This window comes from Punica granatum, chromosome 5, assembly GCF_007655135.1.
Source record: "Punica granatum isolate Tunisia-2019 chromosome 5, ASM765513v2, whole genome shotgun sequence".
Classification (NCBI taxonomy): domain Eukaryota; kingdom Viridiplantae; phylum Streptophyta; class Magnoliopsida; order Myrtales; family Lythraceae; genus Punica; species Punica granatum.
Window position 1 is genome coordinate 29,626,509 of NC_045131.1, and position 24,970 is coordinate 29,651,478.

The following is a 24,970-nucleotide window of genomic DNA, read 5'->3' on the forward strand; positions in this document are numbered from 1 at the left end:
TGACAGCCTCTATATTCTTCCTTTTTCTTTTATCATAATTAATTATAAAAAATCTATAAAACTTCATTTAATTCAAGTGATTCGTGTCGTATTCTTTTAATTAAAATTTTGAATTCGAGTATAATAATGAAAAAAATACATGTTTAGAAGTTTTACCTGTTAGTAGCCTCACTCGAACTGAATTTGTAGAAATCCATCGGGCTTTTCGATATCAAAATACACTCACAAAAATCTTCAAAAATTCATCATTTTTTTTTGTTTTTAAATTCAAGGATTACTCGATAATTCCTGATAGATCTTTCCTGAGCTCCGAGTCCCACGAGAGCTCACTTTCTAACCGCCCGATTGAGATTCAAGCTGACCCCATTTCAGAGCTCTGGTCAATGATCCACCACCTGCACATACGGCTCTGATGATTGCAGACCCTTCACTGGAGCAGACATCCCAGGGACAGTGCAAATGAGGGATGGACAGCTGTTTCTTGTTCGTGAATTGTTTGTTTTAAACAACGACCATTTCCGTAGCTGCATACGGCTCTTGATTGGGAGAGGCGAACAGGGGAGGCTGAAGTGATGATTATCTGATCAAATTGATTGGCAACGCATAAACCTCGGACTGGAACAGATATTCTTGTTCCTGAGTCGGTCCCAGATATGGAAATGGCTTTGCAAGCACAGAGGCCTGTGAGCTGCGGAGCGGTCTTCAACAGCAGCGAGAGAAGCAATTCAAAGATCAAGCCTTTCGTGGGTTTCTTTCCCAACGGAAGAACTCTTCCATCCCAAGTAAATATCTTGCCTTTGCTCCATTTCATTGGACTTGGTCTTGTAGTTTTCTGTATCACTGTCTGTTTGAGTTCTTGATCACTTTCTTGCGATGCCGAACAGTTCCCTTTGCTCCATTTCATTGGATTGTAGTTTTATGTGTCTGTTATTGAGTTCTTGATGACTTCTGGGATGTTGAACACTCTCCGAGTTGAACATAGTTACTTGAATTTGCTGTTCCTTGTTCTTGGCTGTGTATACTTCTCTTCAGGGAAGATTCTTTATGGAGAACTGTTGCTTTTTGAGGATATAGTTGCCATTGATTACTTGCACTTTGTGTTTGTTTACTTGTTCAATGCCTCTGTCGCAGCTCCCTCTGTGGCATAATGAGTGCTCAGCTCGCGGGGTCCGATTTTGTGTTTCTGCCGCTGCAGGTCTGTTTGACTGTTCTTGCTTGGATAACTTTTGAAATTTATGCTCAGAAGACTTCATCCCCACTGGGTTTTCTTGCTCGTTTACTTTTCTTCTGATAGATTTTTCGAGGAGAAGACAACGGAAAGCATCGTCGAGTGCAAGAACTAAAGGGTCTTCATCAAGAGGTTCCAAGCCGAAATCGCCCGTGGGAAGTAGCACTAGTAAGAAAGATCAGAAAAGCAACGACGAAGGTGGGAAAGGCCCGAGCACTACCGCGAGTGAGCACCTGGGCCCGAATGTGGAATCGCTCGAGTTGAAGTTTGAATCTGATGAGGAGCTAGTGGTTGAAGAAATTGAGGAAAATGTGGCTGAGGTGACCCAAGATTCTGAGTTCGATGGGAAGGTCAATCAGAAGATACCAGTAAGCAAGAAGTTCATTGAGAATGGAACTTTAGGGGGGATTAAAGGGGATGTAGCAGTCCTACAGGAGCAAGAAATTGCTTCGGAGAGTGATGTTGAGGATGTTCATGATGCAATCACTGAGAAAGAAGAGCCTTCAAATGAGGTTGAAATGATCACTGATCGTGAGGCTGAAATAAGAGCAGAGAAGGAAGCTTCTATGAAAGCCGAGATGGAGGCGAATCTTCATAAAATGGAAATTGAGAGGCTTGCTGAGGAGTACATCACGAGAGGTGAAAAGCTGTTCATCTACCCTCAGACAGCGAAGCCTGAAGAAGATATCGAGATCTTCTTCAACAGGAGCCTTTCAACACTGAGAGATGAGCCCGATGTTTTAATTATGGGGGCATTTAACGACTGGCGATGGAAGTCCTTCACTGTGAGGCTCAACAAGACCCATCTCAGAGGAGATTGGTGGTCTTGTCATATTTATGTCCCCAAAGTGTCATACAAGATAGATTTCGTATTCTTTAACGGTCAAGACGTGTACGATAACAATGATAAGAAGGACTTCTGTGTGCCTGTTGAAGGGGGGATGGATGCATTTGCATTCGAGAATTTCCTGCTAGAAGAGAAGCGTCGGGAGCTTGAGAAGCTAGCGAGGGAAGAGGCGGAGAGGGAGAGACAGGCGGAGGAGCAGAGGAGGATAGAGGCAGAGAAGGCTGCTAGTGAAGCAGACAGAGCCCAGGCAAGGGTGGAGATGGAAAAGCAGAGGGGAATTTTGCAGGAGTTGATGAGGAAGGCTCCAAGGTCTCTTGATGGGGTTTGGTACATTGAGCCCAGCGACTTCAAGGGAGGAGTCTTAGTCCGTTTGTATTATAACCGAAGCTCGGGTCCTCTTGTTCATTCTAACGAATTATGGATCCATGGAGGTTATAATAACTGGAGGGACGGGTTGTCTATTTCTGGAAGGCTTGTCAAGTCCGAGAGAAAGGATGGTGATTGGTGGTATGCCAATTGTAAGTATCTATTTTCTTGCCACCAGAGCTTAAACTTGTAATTATCTTGCGCTATTTCATATACTTACCATACTGAGCTATTGCCACTTCACTTGACAGCTTAAATCTGAAAATAAACGCATGGAACTAAATTCTGTAAGTTGGATCATTTCTTTTTCTTGACCGACACAATTCATATGCTTTCAGTTATTGTACCCGATCGAGCCGTTGTGTTGGATTGGGTTTTTGCTGATGGTCCTCCACAAAATGCGGGTGTGTATGATAACAATCGTCGGCAGGATTTTCACGCTATTGTCACTGTGAGTATGCCAGAAGAGATGTATTGGGTGGAGGAGGAGCATCAGATATATCGGAGACTCCAAGAAGAAAGAAGGAAGAGAGAAGAAGCCGTGCGTGCCAAGGTTAGTGACCATCCTTCAACATGGATCTATAATGGGGTTTAGATTGTTCTAGGAAATCTATGTTGATCATATTCTTTTCTGATTCAGAACTTTTCGGCTATTGCCTTTTTTGCAGGCTGAGAAAACAGCCCATATGAAGGCAGAAACAAAGGAAAGGACCATGAAGAGGTTCCTGCTGTCACAGAAGCACATAGTCTATACTGAGCCTCTCGAAGTGAATGCAGGAGAATGTGTGACAGTTTTCTATAACCCTTCAAGCACTGTTTTGAATGGAAAGCATGAGATTTGGTTCAGGTGCTCATTCAACCGGTGGACCCATCGAATGGGCCCGCTGCCGCCTCAAAGAATGGTACCTGCTGAAAATGGCTCTCATGTCAAAACCACAGGTGAGTGTCATCGCGAATTTGGTCTTTTGGCTGGGTAGACTTTGATTGAATGGAACACTTTTAACTGAAAGCTTGAGAAAATGAAAACACGGATTTTGTTTTTGTTGAAAAATGTCCTAAGTTTCTTTTTCGCGGAAAATGCTGGGGCAAAGCTATTAAACTGGACAAGCCACATTGGTTTATCAAAAGTCCTATACAACGCACTTCATTTTCTTGTCCTTTTTATCTCCCAATTGCTAAATGACAACTGGGAATGTTTTCTTAAGCGATGAAGAACCTTAAAATCCGAAAATGAATCTTCAGGGAGTATAACTTATCTACCATTGACTTACAACCTTCTGTTCTAAAATCTTAAATTAGGGCGATGGCAGTGAATATTAATTGTTTACAGATGCACCACTCTTTTATTTTATTTTCTAATTTCTAGAAAATAAATGGTTATTCATACTGTCAACATCACAGCCGAACATTAACTTTATGCCTGTAAAATTGGTTCAAAGAGCATCGTTTTTCATTAATTTCTGTGCAAGTGACAACACGCCTCCTTCCTAATGTGATCCATTCCATTTTCATCATATTTTCCTTTTGCAGTGAAGGTTCCTCTGGATGCGTATATGATGGACTTTGTGTTTTCTGAGAGAGAGGATGGTGGAGTTTTCGATAACAAGGATGGAATGGATTACCACATTCCTGTGGTTGGAGGGATTTTGAAGGAGCCTCCGTTGCACATTGTACATGTTGCTGTCGAAATGGCCCCGATAGCAAAGGCGATGATTTCTGCTTTCTCTGTTAAATATAGCAAGAAGTTTCGAGTGGTTGATTTGAAACTATGTTTTTAAATATAACAAAATACTGGGTGCATTTGTAATTTGTCAATCCAAGATCGTCTCTTCAACTGAGAATTTGGTGGTGGGGAGTATAGTGCCACTTGATAGCTTGCCCATGCCCTCGGGAGCAGCTTGATAATTGTCCCTTTCAAATTATTCTTTATTACAGTATCTCTGATACGTTGATCGAAAATATTAATGCAGGTGGGAGGCCTCGGAGATGTTGTTACTAGTCTCTCTCGTGCCGTTCAAGACATGAACCATACTGTCGACATCATTCTTCCGAAATATGACTGTTTAAATCTGAGCAATGTGAGCTCCAATTCCAACGCCTTTCAGATTTCCGTTCATCTGATTCCTCATCGAGAATTTCAGTCCTTTGTGATAGCCTTTGAGATTTCTTCTCTACATCCCACCGAAATCAATTGCTATACAATCAATAGATACTATCCTTTTCTTCACTTGTCAGGGCTCTAACTAGTTCTGAGGTCCATTTTCTTGTCTAGGTGAAGGACTTCCAGTTCAATAGAAGCTATTCGTGGGGCGGGACTGAAATAAAAGTTTGGCATGGAAAGGTCGAAGGTCTTTCTGTTTACTTTTTGGAGCCTCAAAACGGGTAAATTCAAAATCTGTTTTATTCTCAATGATTTTCCATTTATATGGTTTGTCATCTTCTCTTAATATACTGGTAGCCTTTATTAAGACTCCTTGTAATGCAGGGTTTAGTAAGTTAGATTTCCTTTCCTAGAAATGCTTTTCATTCATTACATAATTTCTTGTGTGCAGTTTGTTTGGGAGAGGATGCATATATGGTTGCAACGATGACGGGGGAAGATTTGGTTTCTTCTGCCACTCTGCTTTGGAATTCCTACTGCAAAGTGGATTTCATCCCGTAAGATCTTTAACAGTTCGATTCAATGATATTTAATCCCAATTTCTTTGTTTCTTTACCTGTCTCATAAAACGCCATGAGCAGGATATAATCCATTGCCACGATTGGTCAAGTGCTCCTGTTGCTTGGTTGTTTAAGGACCATTACATGCACTATGGTCTTAGCAAAGCTCGTATCGTCTTCACCATTCATAACCTCGAATTTGGGGCCCAGCTTATAGGCAAAGCGGTGACCTACTCAGACAAGGCTACAACTGTATGTTCTTATTTAGTCACTGTTTTTTTTAGTTAGTCATACCCTGAAGTTTGTTTTTATGTAATAGATGTTTTCATTGATTTTGATCTGATTGTTGTACCATCTGAATTGCAGGTCTCCAATACTTATGCAAAGGAGGTGTCCGGCAACCCTGCAATTGCCCCCCACCTTTATAAATTTCATGGCATAGTAAACGGGATTGACCCTGATATATGGGACCCGTACAATGACAAGTTTATTCCTGTAAGCTTTTGTTTGTCTTATTACCATATTGAAGGCGTTGAGAAGAAATCTCTTATTGGAGTTTCCTCTAAATTTATGATGGGTTGTTTCAGGTACCATATGCTCCCGACAATGTTGTAGAAGGCAAGAGAGCTGCCAAGGAAGCTTTGCAGCAACGACTTAACTTGAAAAAGGCTGATCTCCCTCTCATAGGGATCATCACTCGCCTGACTCATCAGAAAGGAATCCATCTCATAAAGCATGCAATTTGGCGTGCCTTGGACCGTGGTGGACAAGTAAATATCCCGATCATTACTCATTCCAAGCTTAAAATTATATCTCTAACACATTGGTGTGCGTTATGGCTGCGCCGTCTTATAAGTTTAAGCTTTCAAGAAGATCAAATCTATACATTTAGGTTTGGTTTTCTGATAAACCCCATATTAATTATTATGTACGGTCCTGCTCCTTGCATGAATGGCAGTGTTAAACGGTGCTTGATATGTAATGTTGGTGCACTACCTAGCTTGGTTCCTGATGAATGTGATGTTTCGTATATGCGCTGACAGGTGGTGTTGCTTGGTTCAGCTCCGGATCCTCGCATACAGAACGATTTTGTAAATCTGTCCAATCAGTTGCACTCTTCTCATGCAGACCGTGCTCGCCTGGTTTTGACCTATGATGAGCCTCTCTCTCACTTGGTTGGTGCCACCTACAACCTTCGCTTCTTTTGAGAATTTGACTCCCGGGTTTTAACTGTGGCACTTACTCTTTCTTTGCCTTTCGAAACAGATATATGCAGGTGCTGATTTTATTTTAGTCCCGTCGATTTTTGAGCCTTGTGGACTCACCCAACTCACAGCCATGAGATATGGCTCCATACCTGTAGTTCGAAAAACGGGAGGTATGTGCTTACTCTTGTATTATAGCTGGTTCACTTGATCACCTTTACTTCGGTGAGCAATGGTGTTTTAAAGTTCATCACAACATTGACGATGAAAAAGATGATCCTGATCTATCTATTTTATAATTGAAGATTGGTATAAAGTGACTTCCTCAACTCTTTTTTCTTAAGTTAATGCTGAAATCATATTAGCTGAAATCATATTTACTTTTCAGGACTTTACGATACTGTATTTGATGTTGATCATGACAAAGAGAGAGCTGAGGCGCAGGGTCTTGAGCCGAATGGATTCAGTTTTGACGGAGCTGATCCTGCCGGCGTAGATTATGCCCTAAACAGGTGACTAAATTCTCGAAGCCATAGGAAGAATTAAGGGACTGCTTGATTCCGGGAAAGTTTCACGTCTCTTATTTGTTCACAAAATCATTGATTATATGCTCGACTGTTCCAAGCACAACCCCGTTGAGAAATTAGTGTGTTACATTATGCTTTATCTTATTTTGCTGGAATACTAAACTGCTGGTTATTTTTACTAATCATGCATGTGGATCTTCTGTAGGGCCATATCTGCTTGGTACGATGGTCGGGAATGGTTCAACTCGCTATGCAAGAGGGTGATGGAACAGGACTGGTCTTGGAATAAGCCGGCTCTTGACTACTTGGAGCTCTACCATGCTGCTCGAAAATGAAGACCAGGACAGAGAGAATAATCATCGGGCAGTTTTTTGACCCGACCCAGAGACTACGGATGATGTACAGGTTCATAGTGATCACCACCTTGTTCAGTTCTTATGGAAGATATGGTTGTTGGCTTACGTGCTGGAAATTATACCCAATCCTAGAAAATAATCGTTGTACTGTTGATTTTTGGTAGGATGAAAGAAAGGGGGAATAAGCAAGGGATAAATCAGCTTCAATAAAGATTATTGTTGTACAGCAGTAGTAATTGTCTTCTTGAAGAGTGATTTTGATGTAGTCATGACTAGAAAATCTCAAGATTTGCAAGTCAAGAAAAAGATCAACACGCAAGACCCGCTTAAGTTATGCTCGAATTTTATTGCTTTCTTCATCATCAATATCGAAAAATCGGTGTCTCAAGCTGCCGATCCTTTTTTTGACAGTTATCTTCAAATCCTTGCTTTTCCCTCTTTCAGTAACGTAGTAAAGTTGGGAAGTTTTATGGTGCCTGAAAGCTCGGATAATGGGGCCTTTCTGATGCAAAAGGGTGATGGAACTGAAAATGGGACCATCTTTCATTAGAAAAAACTGGAAAAACGTATACATATAATGATTGTATTATTTTAATTTTAGGGTTGAGCCGATGTGCAATTAGTTGATTCCTTTCCTCCTTAGCCATTGAAGTTGCTTAATCATTACCTTGTTATGAAGCAAAAAAATTAATTATGCTCTGTTGAAAGTGACTGTCCAAGACTGATTAGAGAGATTTCCCTGAGCAAATTCATGGAGCTCTATTGGTTCTTTTTTAGTAGGTCCACGAAATGTACTCAATCTATTAGTTGGTATTAATTTTTATACTCATTGCACATCGGCTTACACTGCCCATGAGCTGTCTCTAGTGGATTTCAAACCCTTGCACTACGAATTGGTAGCGTATGCCATCTGTGATGCATGTCGTAATTAATTTTGTTCATTCTTTTATCAACTTCCAAAACAATTTGAGAATGGACGCAATTTGCTTCTCTCAACACGTCGCTCTTGGTTTAACTCAAAGTCGGTATGTAGATTAATAGATGCATCCTTTATGGATGGTTGAGGATTCGTTCTACAATGCAATGATGAACAGAGGGAGGAGAGGAAGGCTTTATGTTGAGGTGGTTTAGTCCCATTTTTATGCTTTTTGCCTTTGCATTGATCATTATAAGTAAGACTCTCCCACGTTGTACGGTCCACAATTGAGTGCTTCTCGAGAGTAAAACGTTATCTTGCCCCTCTAAAACCGTTCCTTCCAAAGTACAAACTGTCGTGCGGACAGCACAGTCCGAGCTAGTCCGGCCTCCAATGGTACATCACCACTAGCTTCAAGCGATGTAACTTAAGGTACTTGTGGGCCTTTTAAGTCGATGCAGTCATATCGATAGGATGCATCAAAGGGGTATTTAGGAAAACAAAGTGGCTTGCCGGGGAATATTCTCCTATATAGGTGCACTGATCAATCATTAAACAGATACAATAATTGTATGTGCGCATCCGATGAATCGAATTCATCCTAGCATACGGTTTTAGATCGAACAATCTAATCTGGAGATCAGGATGACATGATGAGCTGGGGAAATAAAAGGGAGGTAATGAACCAGAAAAAGAAGAGTTGACCCACACGCTCGCTTGGGTCGTTTTCCAAAAACAGAGCTAAGGCCCCCTCTCCTCTTATTTTCCATCAGTCGACTAGACTAGACTCCTCATGTCGACTTACCGATCCCGACAAATGATTTGCCTCTCGAGATGAAGTACTTTTATGGATCTATATATGGAACTTGTTGATTCTCTAATACGTAATCTGATCGACTGATGGATATAGTACGATGTTACACGAGTAGTGAAGGCTGTTATTCGAATGGACTAATTATTTACAATGGGCAAGTGGGATCTAACCACAAGTCCATATCTCACTCCGCTTGTCGAAAGAGTATGTATTGTCTCTACTCCATTATAACCGGACAGTACAACCCAACCTTGATTTCATGACAAGAAGACGATGAAGACACCATCAGAGTATACGCATTAGAGTCTCACCGAGTCTCTCCATTCCATTTCATTCCATTGACCAATGTCGTAACAGAAGATGCATATGATGGATATATTACCGAAAGACTCTAATGTGGCCATGTGTCGGGGAGTTATTGGCCCGGGGAAACTCCGAATGCATATGTAACCATCTAGCTCCTAGGGATTCCTCACCCAGAGGTAATGCAGAACCCTTTATTCTTTTGTTTACTGCCCAAACTTCAACACTTTAATTTCTTCACAGAAAGTTATGAATGACTGTGGGTAATGGGCAAAGTGAGCTGTGAAGTAGCTGTGAGTTTTTAGGATAAGGTTTACAGAAATCTGTGAGAGAGAGACACATTTCACCAATCAGAAGTCAGTCTTTTCAGTTTGGCATTAAAACCTCATTTTCCTTATTCAATCAAATTTTTCCGTTCTTGTTGCAAAGATATCTTCAATTTATTAAATAAGACTAATTTTTATTGGAACCTCTTCAAGTAGTACTTTTACTATATTTCGAATTTCTGTATGCTGCATATAAAAGTTCATATGATGATAATACATTATATCCACTGAAAGCGCAATTTGTTTACTACATCAATTTTTGAATAATTAATCCATTAATTCATTTTTTATGATTTTCTCATTTTTTTTAGAAGGAAAATAAAAAAGGGGGTGTCATGTAAAATAAATCTTTGCAGCCCCCTGACTTTGTTCCCAAAGTTGGTGATATATTCTTTCACGAGTCTTCCCCCTTCATAGTCCCCAATTAATAATCCTCCACCCTCCTCCTCCTCCTCATCCACCTTCCTCTTCCTCTCCTTCTTCTTCACTGACATGTTTGGCCTTTTATGTGTGCTTCTCTAACTTTCTCCAAATATTCCAAGGTATGTTTATGCCATTTCATGATTTCTTTTTGGCACTTATGGCTTTGAGGTTTCACTTGAATGTCTTGCTCATCTTCTCCTCTGCATGGCAGCATTTAGTGATGATAGTGCATACCAAAACTCAAGAAAGTGATTAAATTTTGTGTTTTCCCCTGTTTGTTTGTCTTCTTTTTTCTTTTTTGTTTCCTTTTCCTTGGGCAGTCACTTGCTGATGTTCATGCATCTTTATTCACCTTTTGAAAGATCTTTGAGATTGTGGAGGAGAACTGAAGAAGGTGAACTTCATTGCATTTTGACTTTTTATTTATTATTTTCTCTTTTATTTTGATTTTTCCCCCTTGGAAGAATGAAGCAATTATGTTCACGTAACATTTGCAGGGAGCAAGAAGTTTTCATGGCGGACCGGTCTAGCAGTTCGCGGAGGAGCGGAGGCGGTCGGAGCCACCAGAGGCAAGCCTCTATTGACTATGAAGACTTGGAAGAGGAAAATGTCTGGTCAGCCGCACAGGAGAGAGGAGGAGGAGGAGGAGACTACACGAGGGGGGCTGCTGGCCCTAGAATGATTCCGAGAGGAACCCCGTCGGCCAATGAGGCTAGTACACCTCATCATTCCTCAACCCCGGTAAACATACCCGATTGGTCAAGGATTTATGGGAAGAGCAAAAGAAAGGTGGATGGTTTTGGTTTTGGTTTTGGTTCCGGTTCCAGTTCAGCTGTCATGTGGAACGATTTCCAACAAGACAAGGAGACTGGGGTCCGGGATGAGGAGGAGGAGGAAGAGGACGGGGAGGATGAGGGTGGAATTGTTCCACCACATGAATGGATTGCTAGGAAGCTTGAAAGGAGCCAGATTTCATCCAACTCCATGTGTGAAGGGATAGGGAGGACCCTCAAGGGGAGGGATCTTAGCAAAGTGAGGAATGCTGTTTTGACCAAAACCGGATTTCTAGAGTAGGATCGGTTAGATCGGGACTATGAGAATAGTAGATCGTCGGCCTTACTATTATCACTAATTATAATCGTGGGGTTTGGGTATAGTTGATGGTTCTAAGTTGAGAGGGCCAAGTCACGATCCTCACTATGGCATGTGGGAGCATCACTATCATCAAAAAGAGGAGAGTTAAGGAAAAGAGAGAGAGAGAGAGAGAGAGAGAGAGAGTCAGGAGGGCTCTCACATTTTGGTATTCTTTTGGTTGTTTTGTCATTTATATATTCCAAAATGAAAACAAAAAATGAGAAAATGTTAGCTGGGCCTGCAGTTTTGTCGCTTTTCAATCCTTGGGGTGAAATCGAAATTGGAATTTTGTTGTCAATGGAATGAATGATGCAGCAGGGAGAAGGATGTGTTAATTGCATGGCGGAAAAGTTTAGTAAATAATTTATTTGCTTCTGAAAAGGGAATTGCAATGCAACTGGTACGAGACTTCACTCGTACATTAAGAAATTGCAGATTTAATTTTTGTTAGGAAGACTATTTGTGTGCTTTATTAATTCCTTCATTAGATTCATTTATGCGCATCCTTTATAAAAGAAACATAATCGTTTCTACACCTAAAAAAATATACAATCGTTTACATGTATAGATCATAGACTTTTTTGGCAACTCTTGCATAATTGGTCTTCTTTTGTTTCAATGATATCAACATGGCTAATTTTCCATGAGGAGGATTCCATCGGCCCGAGTTTTATATGTCAGAGTACGGGTTGTAATTGAGGTAATGCTCGGTCTCATGGTAGTCCCTACAAAATCACAATTATATTGGCTCTCAAACTCAACTTCAGTTGCTTCCGCACTTGGCCTTATCGACTCTGCCGCCATTGATAATTTCTTAATGCCATCACATGAAAAGAAAATTAAAAGAAAAACTAGATAAAAATAAAAATAAAAAAATATAAACTAAAAGTGTTTGAGCTAAGAGCAATTGCTTTGTCTCGATATTAATGAAAAGTCTAGAAACAGTCCCCGATAACAACGCCAAAAACTTATTGTGATAAAAATAGATCAACGCAAGTGCACGTTATCGAACAAGTAATATAGAACGAATAAGAGCATCGTCCCAAAAAAATTGATCTAGATTTCACTATGTACCAAAATCGTCACAACTAGCATTTATCCAAACCATCAATTTTTGACTAGTGGATTAAACTAAATCTTAAAACTAAACTTAAGCGTGAATTCACAAATTACTAACGTAGGGTTCTATTATCTTGCTACCCCTCTTCCGAGCGTTGTAAAAACGTATTCCCTTTATCGAGTTAATTACTCTATTCCTAGGCAATTAATAAGCGGGAATTATTCATCAATCCTAACTGGCTACTTAAGGCATTTGGGTATATTCCTATCTCTCACACGAATTAATTGGTTTTCCAACTCAAATTAATTTTAGGCTATTCTATTCACGGCTTAATCTAGAATCATCTCCCGAGCTCATCTAGATTTCCTAATCAAATTAATTGGTGATTACTCAATTAATCACATTAAGAACAAGATAGAATAAGCAATTAAGTTGAATTATATAGATAAAAGAATTCACAATTCTATATAAAAGTACTAGATTCCATTGAAGTCATAGATAAGGGAGTTTAGCTTATTATCATAATGGTAAACATTGAATCCTTAGAAGAAAACATGATAATAAGGATTGGAAGAGAAATGAGAAAGAATGATCTAGCCGGTTTTCCAACTCGAGCCACAGTCGTCACGATCTCGATCTCCACCTTCTCTTACTCCCTAAGGTTCCGTTCTCTTCCTTTCATCTTCCGAGCATGCTCCGCCGTTCTTTTTTTTTTTCCCCCCCAGGTTAAACGTCAGAAAAGGTTTCCTCCCCCAAGATCTCAAAAAATCTCTCTATAGTTTCCTAACGGTAAATCACTCCAATAGAATTTCCTATCTCTAATAATATTATAAAATATCTCTTCAAACGTTTCCTCTTCTTGAAATCCTTGAGATCTAGAGATAGATCCCGAAACAAGGTAGACTTGAGTTGGTGCGGGCTGATTCAGAGGGCTGCAGCTCTTCAATTTCACGGCCGAGGCCACTAGAGTCAGCAATCCCTGGTCGCGCGCATCGATCATATCTTCCTCGTCCGAGTTTCGATTGACAACCGTTTGAACTGTTATGCTCATGACTTGATGAGCTTTCCATTGATATGCAATTTGCGCCAATTTGCTTGAGTTTGTTCTATCCAAATATACAAAAAACTTAGAGGTTGCAAAAGCTCAATTCATGAACTAACTCCCAAAATATTTAAAAAACACAAAAAAACACTTAAAACTTTAAAAACCAAATAAACCCATGAAAAGTATCGAATAACTCTATTTTTATAGAGTTAACATAAACCAACATGGCTAATTTTTACTCTGGCGCGATATGAGCTGTAAATCTTCCCTTCTCAGTCCAACATTTCTTTTTTCCTTCTTCTGTGTCCCTTTTTTTTTTGGCAGTGCTTCTATTGATGACCGCAAAAGTTAATTACAATGGTCAAACCACTCACCTAATATACAAATACCTCATGAGAAAATCTTAAATCCTCGTATTGGTGAGATAGGACCACCCAACAACTTATTTCGATCATTGAAATAGAAAAGAAAAATCGTCCCCAGTCAAATTAAACAAACCTATATAATAACCACAACTCGAGCATAAGCAGACCAAGCAAGTTTGTTTTCTGAGTCGAAAAGACCTAACGCTCTTATTCATACCACGTGAATAATGCACAATCAAAAATAGAAAAAACTCGAGACTTTTTCCATTAAATTACTCTAGTATTCGCCTCCATCCCCACATATATATATATATATATATATATATAATGGGATCAAAGAAATTTCAAGACAATAGTATCGAATTTTGTTCTTTTGAAGAGCAGATTCAAGCCACTTCAGTAGTCCATTTGTGATAGTCTTTTGTGCACCAATTCAAAAAACAACACTCTTTCATATAGCTCGAGTGATATGGCAAGTAAACAAAATATGTTCCCTGGTCTCCAACTCTATGCTAGAGAGTTAACACTCCATTAATTACTTGATGTCGAATACTCCACTTGTCAAGTTTATCTTTGGAACTTAATATGCCATGCATATACACATCTATCTAACAAACAAAAGAGGCTTCAGGTCCACCACTGGAACTAGGAAAGCAGACTGCCTTGTCCCATTGGGACCTCTAGTTCTTATTACATTTCAAGCACTAGCCGAAATGTGGTGTCTAAACTAATTGTACGAGGATCAAATTACTTGATCTTGGGCTGCAAGCTGTCTAATGGCTTTCACTTTTGAATCTCTAATGCTCGTGGATCAAAGCATCACAGCTAGCACACATGGCAAACATGATCATTCTTCCTATCGTAGGGAAACAATTCAGTCCTCTTTCACCGTATGTACATGTGATTAAAGGATCAGAAACCATGAATCAAACCCCCAATAGGTACTTTTTATATCCCCAATATTCTGTCATTAAAAAGAGGTCATGCAAGAGGTAGTTCCAAAACAGTCACCAGGCTGCTTCAAAGACAAAAACATCTTCCTTTTAGGGCAATATTAAAAATTAAATCACTAATTCTAAAAAAAAAAAGTCAATTTGATCTCTTTTCTCAGCGTGCACCCTTCTAATCACGTTCAAGTCGGATCGGCCCATAAATGCGCTAACTTCGCCGAATCACGAATTTTCTTCATACTTGAATTATAGGGACTTTGTTTGAGAGGAACAAGTGCCAAATCGTTTGGATCGATCCATGCATGTTCATGTTTTGCCTTTTTTTTTTAATTAATTGAAAACCTTCCTAGGAGGTAAATTTCAAATCCATCCGCCTGTTAGTCAACAGATAAGATGTGAAGTTTTTAGATTCATTGTCTCTTCATGTGTAGTTAAAAGAAAACATGATATGCATGCGAGTTGCTTATACTACTCTCTTCTAGAACTATGAGTTGGTTGGTCGAATTCTCTTGGCCTTTTAAGTCGATGCATGAATATGAATATTTAATGGGACGCTATACATACGAGTGTGGAAATTAGGACCATATAGGGGTAACGCTCCTTATTATATATCCCAAACTTGCATCACTCTGTAAAATTGGTATGCAAACCGGCCACCACAAACCTATACAAAGTTTGTTTACGTACCCTTACAATCAGAATAATATAAACTGCATGTACTAAGATAACCAAAACATTTAGAATCCCCAATTTGCGATAACTCTATCTCTTAAAATCGTGACCTGTACTTCTCGGGATGTTCTTCACACACCCAATAGCCTGTACTTGACACTAGGATCTTGATACAACTAAGGGGTACTCTCTCCCACAGGAGCAGCATTGCAAGGCGATTTTATCATTCCTTATTCTAACTGTAGTGGACATATATGCATTCGAGGCGAGCTTGTGGATAATAGTCTGGATAGTCTTCACTTGCCATCGAGAAGCCCATCTGAGTTCCTCAGTTCCACCCTTTAGCCTCTCTATCAAACCTGCAGACGAAGAAAGCATGATCTTATCTTCCTGTAGGCATAACGAACAGGTAATAATATTTATATTTTTTGTGGAAGGGAACTTGGTACATTGCCATAAGTTACCAATTAGAACCATGAGGTATCGTATTCAATCATGGTCAGTACAACTTCTATGTCTCTTTTTTCAGCTTTATCTACTTTTGTATTAGGTAATAGACCACTTCTGTAACCAAAAAATAGTGAGAGGTTGCCCTTTCATGAAGCCATCCTTTCTCTACAACTGTGGGGAGTTCTTCAAGAGTGGCCAACCAAGAAAACAAAACGATTCATGTCGGATAAAAGGTCTACCTATCTTGACCTGACAACCAATAAATTTTGGATTTAATTATTATCAGTGAGATTTTCCTAATTATTTTATATCTTTTTTCTCAATCATTATACTAGGCGGTGATGGATCCCATGTAATTAAAAAAAATAAAACAATATTTTGAAATACATGTGGAAGCCCAGCTATACCAGGTGGAACCCTTTCCTTGTTTTTTCGATTACAAGGGAGTCTTATGAGCCTAACACAATAAAATAGAAATTCTAAAGGTAATAAAGAGACAGAGGTAATTTCACTGAGTATTGAATATAGAAACTCTTGGTTACCAGATAATAACATGCGCCAATGCACTATCATAAAATTAGCCTTCATAGGTTATGTCATGGCTTATTCATAATGGCACTCCATGCATTCTTTCAAGCTCTTAATCGTGATTTCAACTGCAAAATGTAGGTTCAAAAATTTGAATGATATGGTGTCTCCATTCCTGGGTACAAATTAGGTCCTCTAGCCTTTCTGTGCTTTTCTTAGTTGTTTATGAGCATTTCAATAAGTTATGTACTTCCTCTCCAGCTTGCACAAGAGAGAGCTTAAAGATAGATAAAAGTTTGTGCAAACATTGTTCTCTCAAGCTTCATGTTGGTATCATTAGTGTTCTTGTATGGACAATCAAATTACGATTGTGATCTATTTTATATGTTGATATTTCAATTTCTGAGTACAGGTCAATTATGAAGATGCATTGAACCAAACAATTGATCATTACACAAGTTTATTTGTTTATTAAATTAGCGGTGGCTGATGTGAAAGTTATTTTATATGCCTTGAATTTTTCGCGTGTGCATTTCTCTGAAAAGTCTACTGCATTACATTACAGTTGGCCAAAATAGTTTTTTGACATGGTTGAAACCAGCGCACATATTCAAAACAAGCCTCGAGAAGAAAAATACGAGGGTATGCACATTCATGTTTGAAGATTTCTATTTATATTACATATAAATTTAAGGGTATGACAATCTCGTATGACATTTCAAACATTCGTTGGCTACAGATGAATAGGTTCACAGTGCCCTTCAAATGAAGAGGTGACCAGTAGCTATCATTATTATGAAATTATGTTCGCCCATGTTACTCTACTGCAGAGAGGAACTAGAAAATGTCAAGGACATTCTGCTGCTGAAATTCATGTTAGGGACATCTTCCCCTACTGCTGCTGCTAAGTCAATCGTCTAAATTGTCTGAGAAAGAGTGATAACAAGAGTGAAGTTATCAGTTAAACTTGCTACAGTGTTGAAAATATATAGCATAATTGGAAGAGTTTATTACTTCTTTGTAATACTAACTTCAGTCCTAAACTTTTGTAATCATCCAGCATATTCTCATGCAAAGCATGTATTAAAAGCCCTACACACATGTATATACCATTTCTTTTGATCTGTTCAGACCGTGAACCAATTCTTTCTTTTCTAGTTGTACTAGCAAAATCTACTAAAACACTACTTGCAAATCTATTTATACTGCAATTCTATTAACTTTATATGTTTACAGGACATGGAGTCACCATAGAAAATCCCAAAAAATAAAGGCCGCAACAGTTTTCAACCATTGTTCAATTTCAATCTAAAGTTCAACTTATGTGTTTTACATTACATAAATGCATATGATATCTAACTATATAAAACAATGAAGATACTTAAGAGATAAATCGAAAAATAACATATATATATATATATATATAATTAGTTACATTAAATCCACACAATTTCGTTACTTCTTATTGACCTTGTGCACTCAAAACTCACGATTATAAATTACTATAGTAAAATCATGGAGCTGCAAACCACGTGCAATGGACGCGGCAATCCTCTTGTTAGGATAAAAATAAGGGCATCCTAGTTATGCATCACTTAGCATTATAAAATATTTTTAGGGCACATTTGCTTTCCTCTCTCATTTTCTCCCTCTAGTGTTTGGAAAATTATGTTTGAGCATATAACCATATCTAATCACAATATAAGAAAATGTAAGAACTGATTCCGACCAAAAAGAAAAGAAAATGTAATAAGTGATTATACATTCTTTAGAAAATAAAGGGGCTCAATAAATATCCTCAAAGTATAAACAAAAGAGTAATTTACACAGAACTGAACGAAGAGGACGGCCACACATCTATTTATATTTATATGAAAACCGTTTTAAACTAGTGGAATTATTTGTGCTAGTTTTATGCTGGATGTAGTAAGAGGCTTCCTATGGTCAACTGACTCAACTCCATATGGGGGTTGCTGCGATTGTAGCCCTTTTTTAACAGGGTATACCCTGTTTTACCATTTCTTTTTTTATTAAAGCATGTGGTCTGAGAATGATCTTAACTTCCGCATTGACATACCACAAAATGCTTCAAGTAATTTTTGATCCGATATATTATGGGTAAAGTCCGTCTACTGACATTAGCAATTTTTGTCAAGTAGACCATAGTTCATGATCACTTTTTACCAATTTAAGGAAAAAGAATTCTTACTTATTACAAATCAATCAATTGTAATATTTAAAAGCCGAAAAGCACAATGAAAAGTGCCACACAAGCCTTTTTTTAATACCTTTAGCTAGTGATTGAGTGGTTGTTTGTCTACTCGATTATATAAAAGAAGAAATAAGTTTTTTAATTAAATACTTTCTTGAAAGACAGAGAAGTTCTTGATTCTGAATAAATATTAAAAATAAATTAAAAAAATTCTCTAAATAAATTGAGTAACTTCTTCATAAAATTCGAGCCAATTAAATTTTATTTGTTTTTGATGCTCACGCAATAGCCGAGCTTGTACCCAGTTTTAATAAGAAAAAAACAAACTTAAAGGTGCTTTGCAATCAAAATTGCCTATTCCACTAAGGTGAGCTTTGCCTTGTTAAAATACATTATCCATCTACATTCATATTTGCCAATTCCACCTTGCCTCTGACCACCTAGTTGATCTCGTAGTCAGTTTTCTTTATCTTAGAAGAGGCCAACTAGCTAGGTGCAATGATGATTAGTATTTACAAGCAACTTGAAAATAACGAAAGTCGGTAAGATAATTTATATGACAGGCTCTCTACTTTCTATTGAGATACAATGATGATAACACGCGTGGACAGGAAATTTATCGGGCCGGTACTTGCTATTTGGTGCTCTATATATACGATTCCAACAAGAAAAACACCTACCCCACTTGATTTTAAATGGGTACCTAATCACTAGAAAGGGGGGGGGGGGGGGGGGGGGGGGGGGGGGGGGGGGGGGGGGGGGGGGGGGGGAACAATAGTGGGGGTTCTCCATCCGTTCATGCTAATTTGTCTTGGAATAAAAAAGGCAAAACCTTTTCGGCCCAATAAAAGGTTGGAGAAATCCCACATTGTGTGCTCCCATCTCAGCAAACAACCTTTTCTTGCCCTCCAGCAGAAGGTGACAAGCCTTTCCATGAGTTGATTGATGTGCCAATCATTTCAGAAATTCTAATTAATCTGACCCCAAAATAAAGTACAGACGTTATAAATATTTGCCTCTTCTTACGATCAATTAAGCTATTAACTAAAATAACAATTATTCCGTATTTAACAAGGTTATTTATCAAATTAAATATGTGGTCATCTTAAAATCTCAAATGGTATATTACACATGCGTTTGTGCCCATTTTAATTATTGCCATACTGACATTCAAAACTAGTTTAATTCACTTATGAAGGGGAGTACTAAGTAATAAAAAATTAATTAAACTATCATATCTAATAAAGTTAATCTTTTATATTAGAATATTGGATAAATTCTTGACTTCCATGATTGAAAATTCAGTCAACCCACAAGTGCAAACTCCACAAGTGCAAACTCCAACACTTATTGTACAAAAGTTTTTTATTTTGTACAACTTGAATAAAAACTTTTTATACAAAGTCCAAATTTTTTTATATTTGTTTTGGGATTTTGTACTTGGAGGTTCCACGGATCTCAAGAGTTGTCCTAGAATATTGTGATTATCTGGAGATCTCTCACAAAAACTTAGGTCAAAAATTACATCCCTATGTTTCATTAAAGGATAGCGAAACTTCTTTTCCTAATATAGGAAATTGACACACCTTATTTAAGGACATTGATATTCCTTGTAAGTTTTGAAGATGAACACTGAGACGTATACGTCCTTTAAAATTATTAACTATAAGGTGGTGTCATTCTCGAATAGGTGGTATTATTGTCCTATTTAAAAAGTACAGGGGAGTGTCTCTGGACTTTACCCTAAAATTATAATTAATTACCTTCAAGAGTATAAATCAAAATATGCACAGAAACTATTACTTACATATATGAATATTTATACAATTTGTTTGATTCGCAATCTTCTGGTGGGCATTAGAGTGACTTTCTAGGCCCTGGCAGTATCATAGGACCATTATAAATATGGGCCTCCAGAAGACCCATACAATATTTTGATTGCTTAGGCCTCTAAACAAAGGAAATTTACCACCACTATTTTGTTTTTCACTATTTCTCGATTTTGCGCGTGTTTATCCTGCGCAAAGGCTATGCTGATCTTCTCTAGAATACTACGATTTTATTGGATGTCTTCAAAGCAGATCAGTACAGCTAAATCTTGGTATTGTATATTTGATATAGCTTCTTTCTTAGAATATAAAATTCTTCAGCCAGCATAAAATCTTCTTTTTGCCGGCCACTTTATTCCTTTGTACAAAAAATTTTATTGCAAAATAAGGACCTAGCAATCTCACCTTGAATAGCATCGATTATAGGTTGCATTTCCAAGTAATAAAATTCACCGGCAGTTAATTTGATTCATGAGTACAACTCCTCAAGGGAACGTGTATCCTTTGTCTCCTTTCTATCCCAATTTTCCATCCCTTTAACTACAAATTAGAAGCAAAAAAAAGGATTTTTTTTTACTTACCAAAAAAAATAAATTACTTACTGTAGAAGCTGATATATATACTTTTTTTTCAGTGTGTACCCTGATATCCAGAACCCAATGTGATCTGATTAATCAGTCGGAAAATTGAGCATTAAAGGTTATTCTCCCTCCCAACAAGTGCGCTTCCTGGGGTTCGAACTTGTGCTATCCTCCTTACAGGGATAAGCTGCTTACCACTAAACTAACACTTTTGTTGGTAGCTGATATATATACTCATATAGATTATCAAGGGCCTAGATATATGGGTACACATGTGAGATTTCTCTTCCCCTCTCTTTCCTTCCATAGGAAAAAGTCTTTTATATAATGGGTATATCATATGGTAATGTCATAAATCAATAGAGTTTGTCAATTCCTCTTGGTTTTCAATAATATCACAAAAAAAATTACTATTGAGAAAAATAGATTTTTATTATATATCTGGTGATACAATATCACGTGGTATATATCCGTTACATACAATAACTCATGATATTTTATGAGAACACGTGTCACTTCATAATTTGTGGAATATATAGAAGATGGGGAGAGAAATAAGAGAAAACTGGATGCGGGTACCTTCCGGACTCCTTTTGTGTTCCTCTTTTGGTAAGTAGTAGAATTGCTGGGTGAAATTGAATTACTTTTTGAAGAGGAATCATATTTGTGGGAAGCTCCAGATCTGCAATATCTATATATAATACTTGAAACCAGTGTTATCAGAACCGGACCGGATGATGAACCGGAAGGGGTATGGGTTCATAGGTTTATGGGTCTAACCGGGGGTTCGATGGGTCGGACCGCACGTTTAATTAAAATAAAATAAATATTCATATTATTAAAAAAATTATGATAATTAACATAGAAGTATGATGATTTCAAAGATATATGAGAGTAGTGTAAGAAAATATAAATATATTTAATATTTCTTACTTCAAAATAAATATTAAATTTTAATAAGTACTTAAAAGTAGAGTTAAAAGAACAAAAAAGTAGTAGTTGTTTGGTTGGTAGTATACTAGTATAAGAAATAAGAGGTCATGAGTTTAAATCCTTACACAACCAAATAATTTTTGCAATAAATAGTAAACCCATAAAACCCATAGAACCGGCCGGTTCAATGGAATTTTGCTCAAAACCGGCCGGTTCTATGGGTCCGACGATTCAAATGTGCATTTTGGGTTTTCAGGTGATCGGACCGGACATGATACCGGTTCCCGGTCCGACCGGTCGAACCGGCCAGTCCGGTCCAGTTCTGATAACAATGCTTGAAACACTAACTAAAACATAGTAAGATATATTTGAGAGTGATTTTTCCTTATCACATTGTAGAATATGAAAATTAGGAAACTCCGAGTTATGGTCTAGGTAATTTGGTATCTATTTTCTATTTAAAAATAAAGTTCGTATTTGAGTCTCATAAATAGAGAAAATTCACGATTTGAAGAGATTTTTTTTCGGTTACAATGGAGGCTCATAGGCCTAGTACATTGAAATAGAATTACGATTGAGAGAGATTTACTCCTCACGTACTAGGCCGACTCAACTCGCATATGCAAATCAGACCCATTAAACTTTCAAATACCAAGTGATACATAACCAAAAACAAAAAGAAAACTAACATATGGTACGGAAAGGGTTAAGGCCTATTCACTTATGGAGAATTTTTCATTTTTCCTAGAAAATTTTCTAAAAAGTTGAGAACTGTAAAAAAATATTTACTGATATAAAAATGAAAATAATATTCTAGAAAATTTTCTTTTCCACTATTTATAATTGTACATGAATTAGAAAAGCATTTTTCTTTAGTTCTACACTTTTCCATTAGCTAATTTTTTTCCATTTTAATCTTCCAAGTTATGACTTTCTTTTTTTATTTGCTTTTCTATTTACAAATTAAATTCAAAATTTCCAAGAATGATGAATTATCTCAAAGTCTAACTTAATATTAGTAAACATATTTTTATACTTTTCTATAGAGAAATAAATTTTAAAAAGGAGTAGAAAAATAAAGATGAAAATGAAGAATCAATTTTTTAAAAGTAAACAGACCCTTAATTTCACATTTTTTTTAGGTAGAACCTTAATTTCATATTTTTACTGTTTACTCTTTGGTTTTCTTTTTTCAAATTTCTTTTATAGAGGTTGGAATTTAATTACCTACCCAAAACCTCCTCTCTCTTTCTTCTATGTAACTTATTAGGTACAGATACAATATTCGAGGGCGCTTTTCCTGAAAGTAATTGCAAGAAAAAAAAAAACATTCTCTAGAAGATCAAGAAGTAGAAGAAGCCACAGAAAGGCTCTTTTCTGGATGATCTCTTGTACCTGGTAGCCATAAATATGATTTTATTGTCTGTTGAGCGAAAACGATATCGAAAATTGGGAGTTTCTTAGTACGTAGGCAGAGGACAAGGGAAAATATATTGACTCTTCAATTCTACAACCCCTCATTCTTGAAGGTATGAATCTTGAAAGTGTTTTCCCTGTTCATTACGTACTGTACAATTTTCTTTTTAAGAAATAAAAAACCAATATTATATTCATATATAACCTTATTTTCAATATATATATATATTTTTTTGTTCGAATTAGAAGTTATTGCTCCTTTGATTACATTTATTATCACCTCCTTACTGTACTTAGGGCGGCATATGCAGGGGAAGGGAAATGGGGGAATAATGCTTTATTCTACTTTTATTCTGGCAAAAGTCATTTTCCTGCCCAGCAACATCGACACCTAAATATCAATATATGAGCAAAGTACTTGTAGATGGAAAATGATAAAAGGCTGCTTGAATTGTAAATTTTCTAGACACTCAATCCGTGCATTGGGCGGCATTTGCAATTTTTAAAATTTTTAATTAATCGGTCACAAATTGAATTCATAAAAAAATATTATTATATCCATAAACACGCTCAATGTGCCGAAACATGTATTTTTTATTTTTAGGAATGCTCCGTGAACCAAAGGAAGGGCAAGAACCAAAGGGTATATTAATTGTGGCATCTACATAGGATCACAATATATTAATGTTCAGAAAAGGAGACTCGAAGGAACAATCGTTGAGAAGTTTAAAAAAATTCAAAATGCTTATTGAGAGAAGTTTGAGTTAATATATAAACAAGTTGCACATATAACTAAGCAAGTTAGGAATTAATACATTATCTGGTATCTTTGAATGGAAATGTTGAAATGGTCTTATTGTTCGAAATTGTGCTCCTTCAATGTCAAAGAGGGTGCCAAATTTATTTTTATGATCTTTTTTCTTAGTCGAACTCTTATGAATGGTGAAAATCATAATTGGAAGAGTTTTACCCCTTCAGCCTGACCCGATTCGGATTGAATTGTCGGGACCCGTTGACCTTTTGGATATCATGATGTACACCAAAAAAGGGAAATTGCCTTTTACAGAATTACAAAAATGTTGATAATTATAATAAATCATTAAAAAAATAGTTCCAATGAATTCGCCCTTTTATCATTAATTTTGGAGACTCGAAGAGTTAGGGGCACTCACAAGTTGAGAAAATGCTTGAAGAGTTTATGTGGAAGCTTTTGAATGCATGGGCAGGGAGCTCTCATGAGCTCTCATTGCAAGAGCATAAATTAAATAGCTATATAAATAGATAAAGAGATATTAAGAGTGCGTTTGAAAAGAAAGAGAGTCTCGCGTATTTGCTATCTATATGTAATTAAGAGGTCCAGATTTAATTTTCGTTTGCAGTATTCCCATATCTCTCATTTCCCTTCCCTATTCCAATTATTAAAAAAAAAAAGATGCAAATTTGGATTGCATGAGAGTTTCTACAAGTAAATTTATCACTTTTTTTTATTGGTTATAAGAGGATTATAAGAGGTAGGGAAAAGGAAAATATAAAACAATTGAAAGCTCCACCAATGAAATTGAGCTTGGCTTGTTTACTTTAAGAAAGTCTTCTTTATTTTTTTTCCACTTTTCTTCTCCTTTTTTTAATTTATTTCTCTAAAACATTTTGAGAAATCGTGTTGAAAAATTCAAAATTGATAATATTCAAACTTATATTCAATATCTAATAACAATTGGAAACTTTCCAAGGGAGGAGAATTGATATGACTAAAACAGAAAAAAAAAATTGATAAAGAACCTTCAAAATAAATAGATGAAAATTGTAAAATTATTAAAAATACT

General features: G+C 37.1%; 2 protein-coding genes across 3 annotated transcripts; both read left to right on the forward strand.

The window, feature by feature from the left end:
* Positions 1 to 297: 297 nt before the first annotated feature.
* On the forward strand, positions 298 to 7,532 carry LOC116207458 (starch synthase 3, chloroplastic/amyloplastic). 2 transcript variants are annotated; one of them, XR_004156932.1, is made up of 17 exons: positions 298 to 782; positions 1,132 to 1,195; positions 1,295 to 2,593; positions 2,780 to 2,994; positions 3,110 to 3,380; positions 3,972 to 4,147; positions 4,412 to 4,519; positions 4,714 to 4,823; positions 4,994 to 5,099; positions 5,184 to 5,354; positions 5,469 to 5,597; positions 5,690 to 5,872; positions 6,146 to 6,277; positions 6,369 to 6,480; positions 6,696 to 6,819; positions 7,040 to 7,239; positions 7,355 to 7,532. XR_004156932.1 is itself a non-coding variant. In XM_031540406.1 (16 exons), exons 1-16 carry the CDS (start codon positions 654 to 656, stop codon positions 7,167 to 7,169), a joined length of 3,459 nt encoding a protein of 1,152 aa, XP_031396266.1. In that variant the 5' UTR covers positions 298 to 653; the 3' UTR covers positions 7,170 to 7,532. The 2 variants fall into 2 exon arrangements, 1 of the variants encoding a protein (XP_031396266.1); XM_031540406.1 differs by having other exon boundaries at positions 7,040 to 7,532.
* A 2,417-nt stretch (positions 7,533 to 9,949) lies between these two features.
* LOC116208848 lies at positions 9,950 to 11,445 on the forward strand. Its single transcript, XM_031542412.1, has 2 exons — positions 9,950 to 10,091; positions 10,470 to 11,445. Exon 2 carries the CDS (start codon positions 10,486 to 10,488, stop codon positions 11,044 to 11,046), a length of 561 nt encoding a protein of 186 aa, XP_031398272.1. The 5' UTR covers positions 9,950 to 10,091; positions 10,470 to 10,485; the 3' UTR covers positions 11,047 to 11,445.
* Positions 11,446 to 24,970: the final 13,525 nt, after the last annotated feature.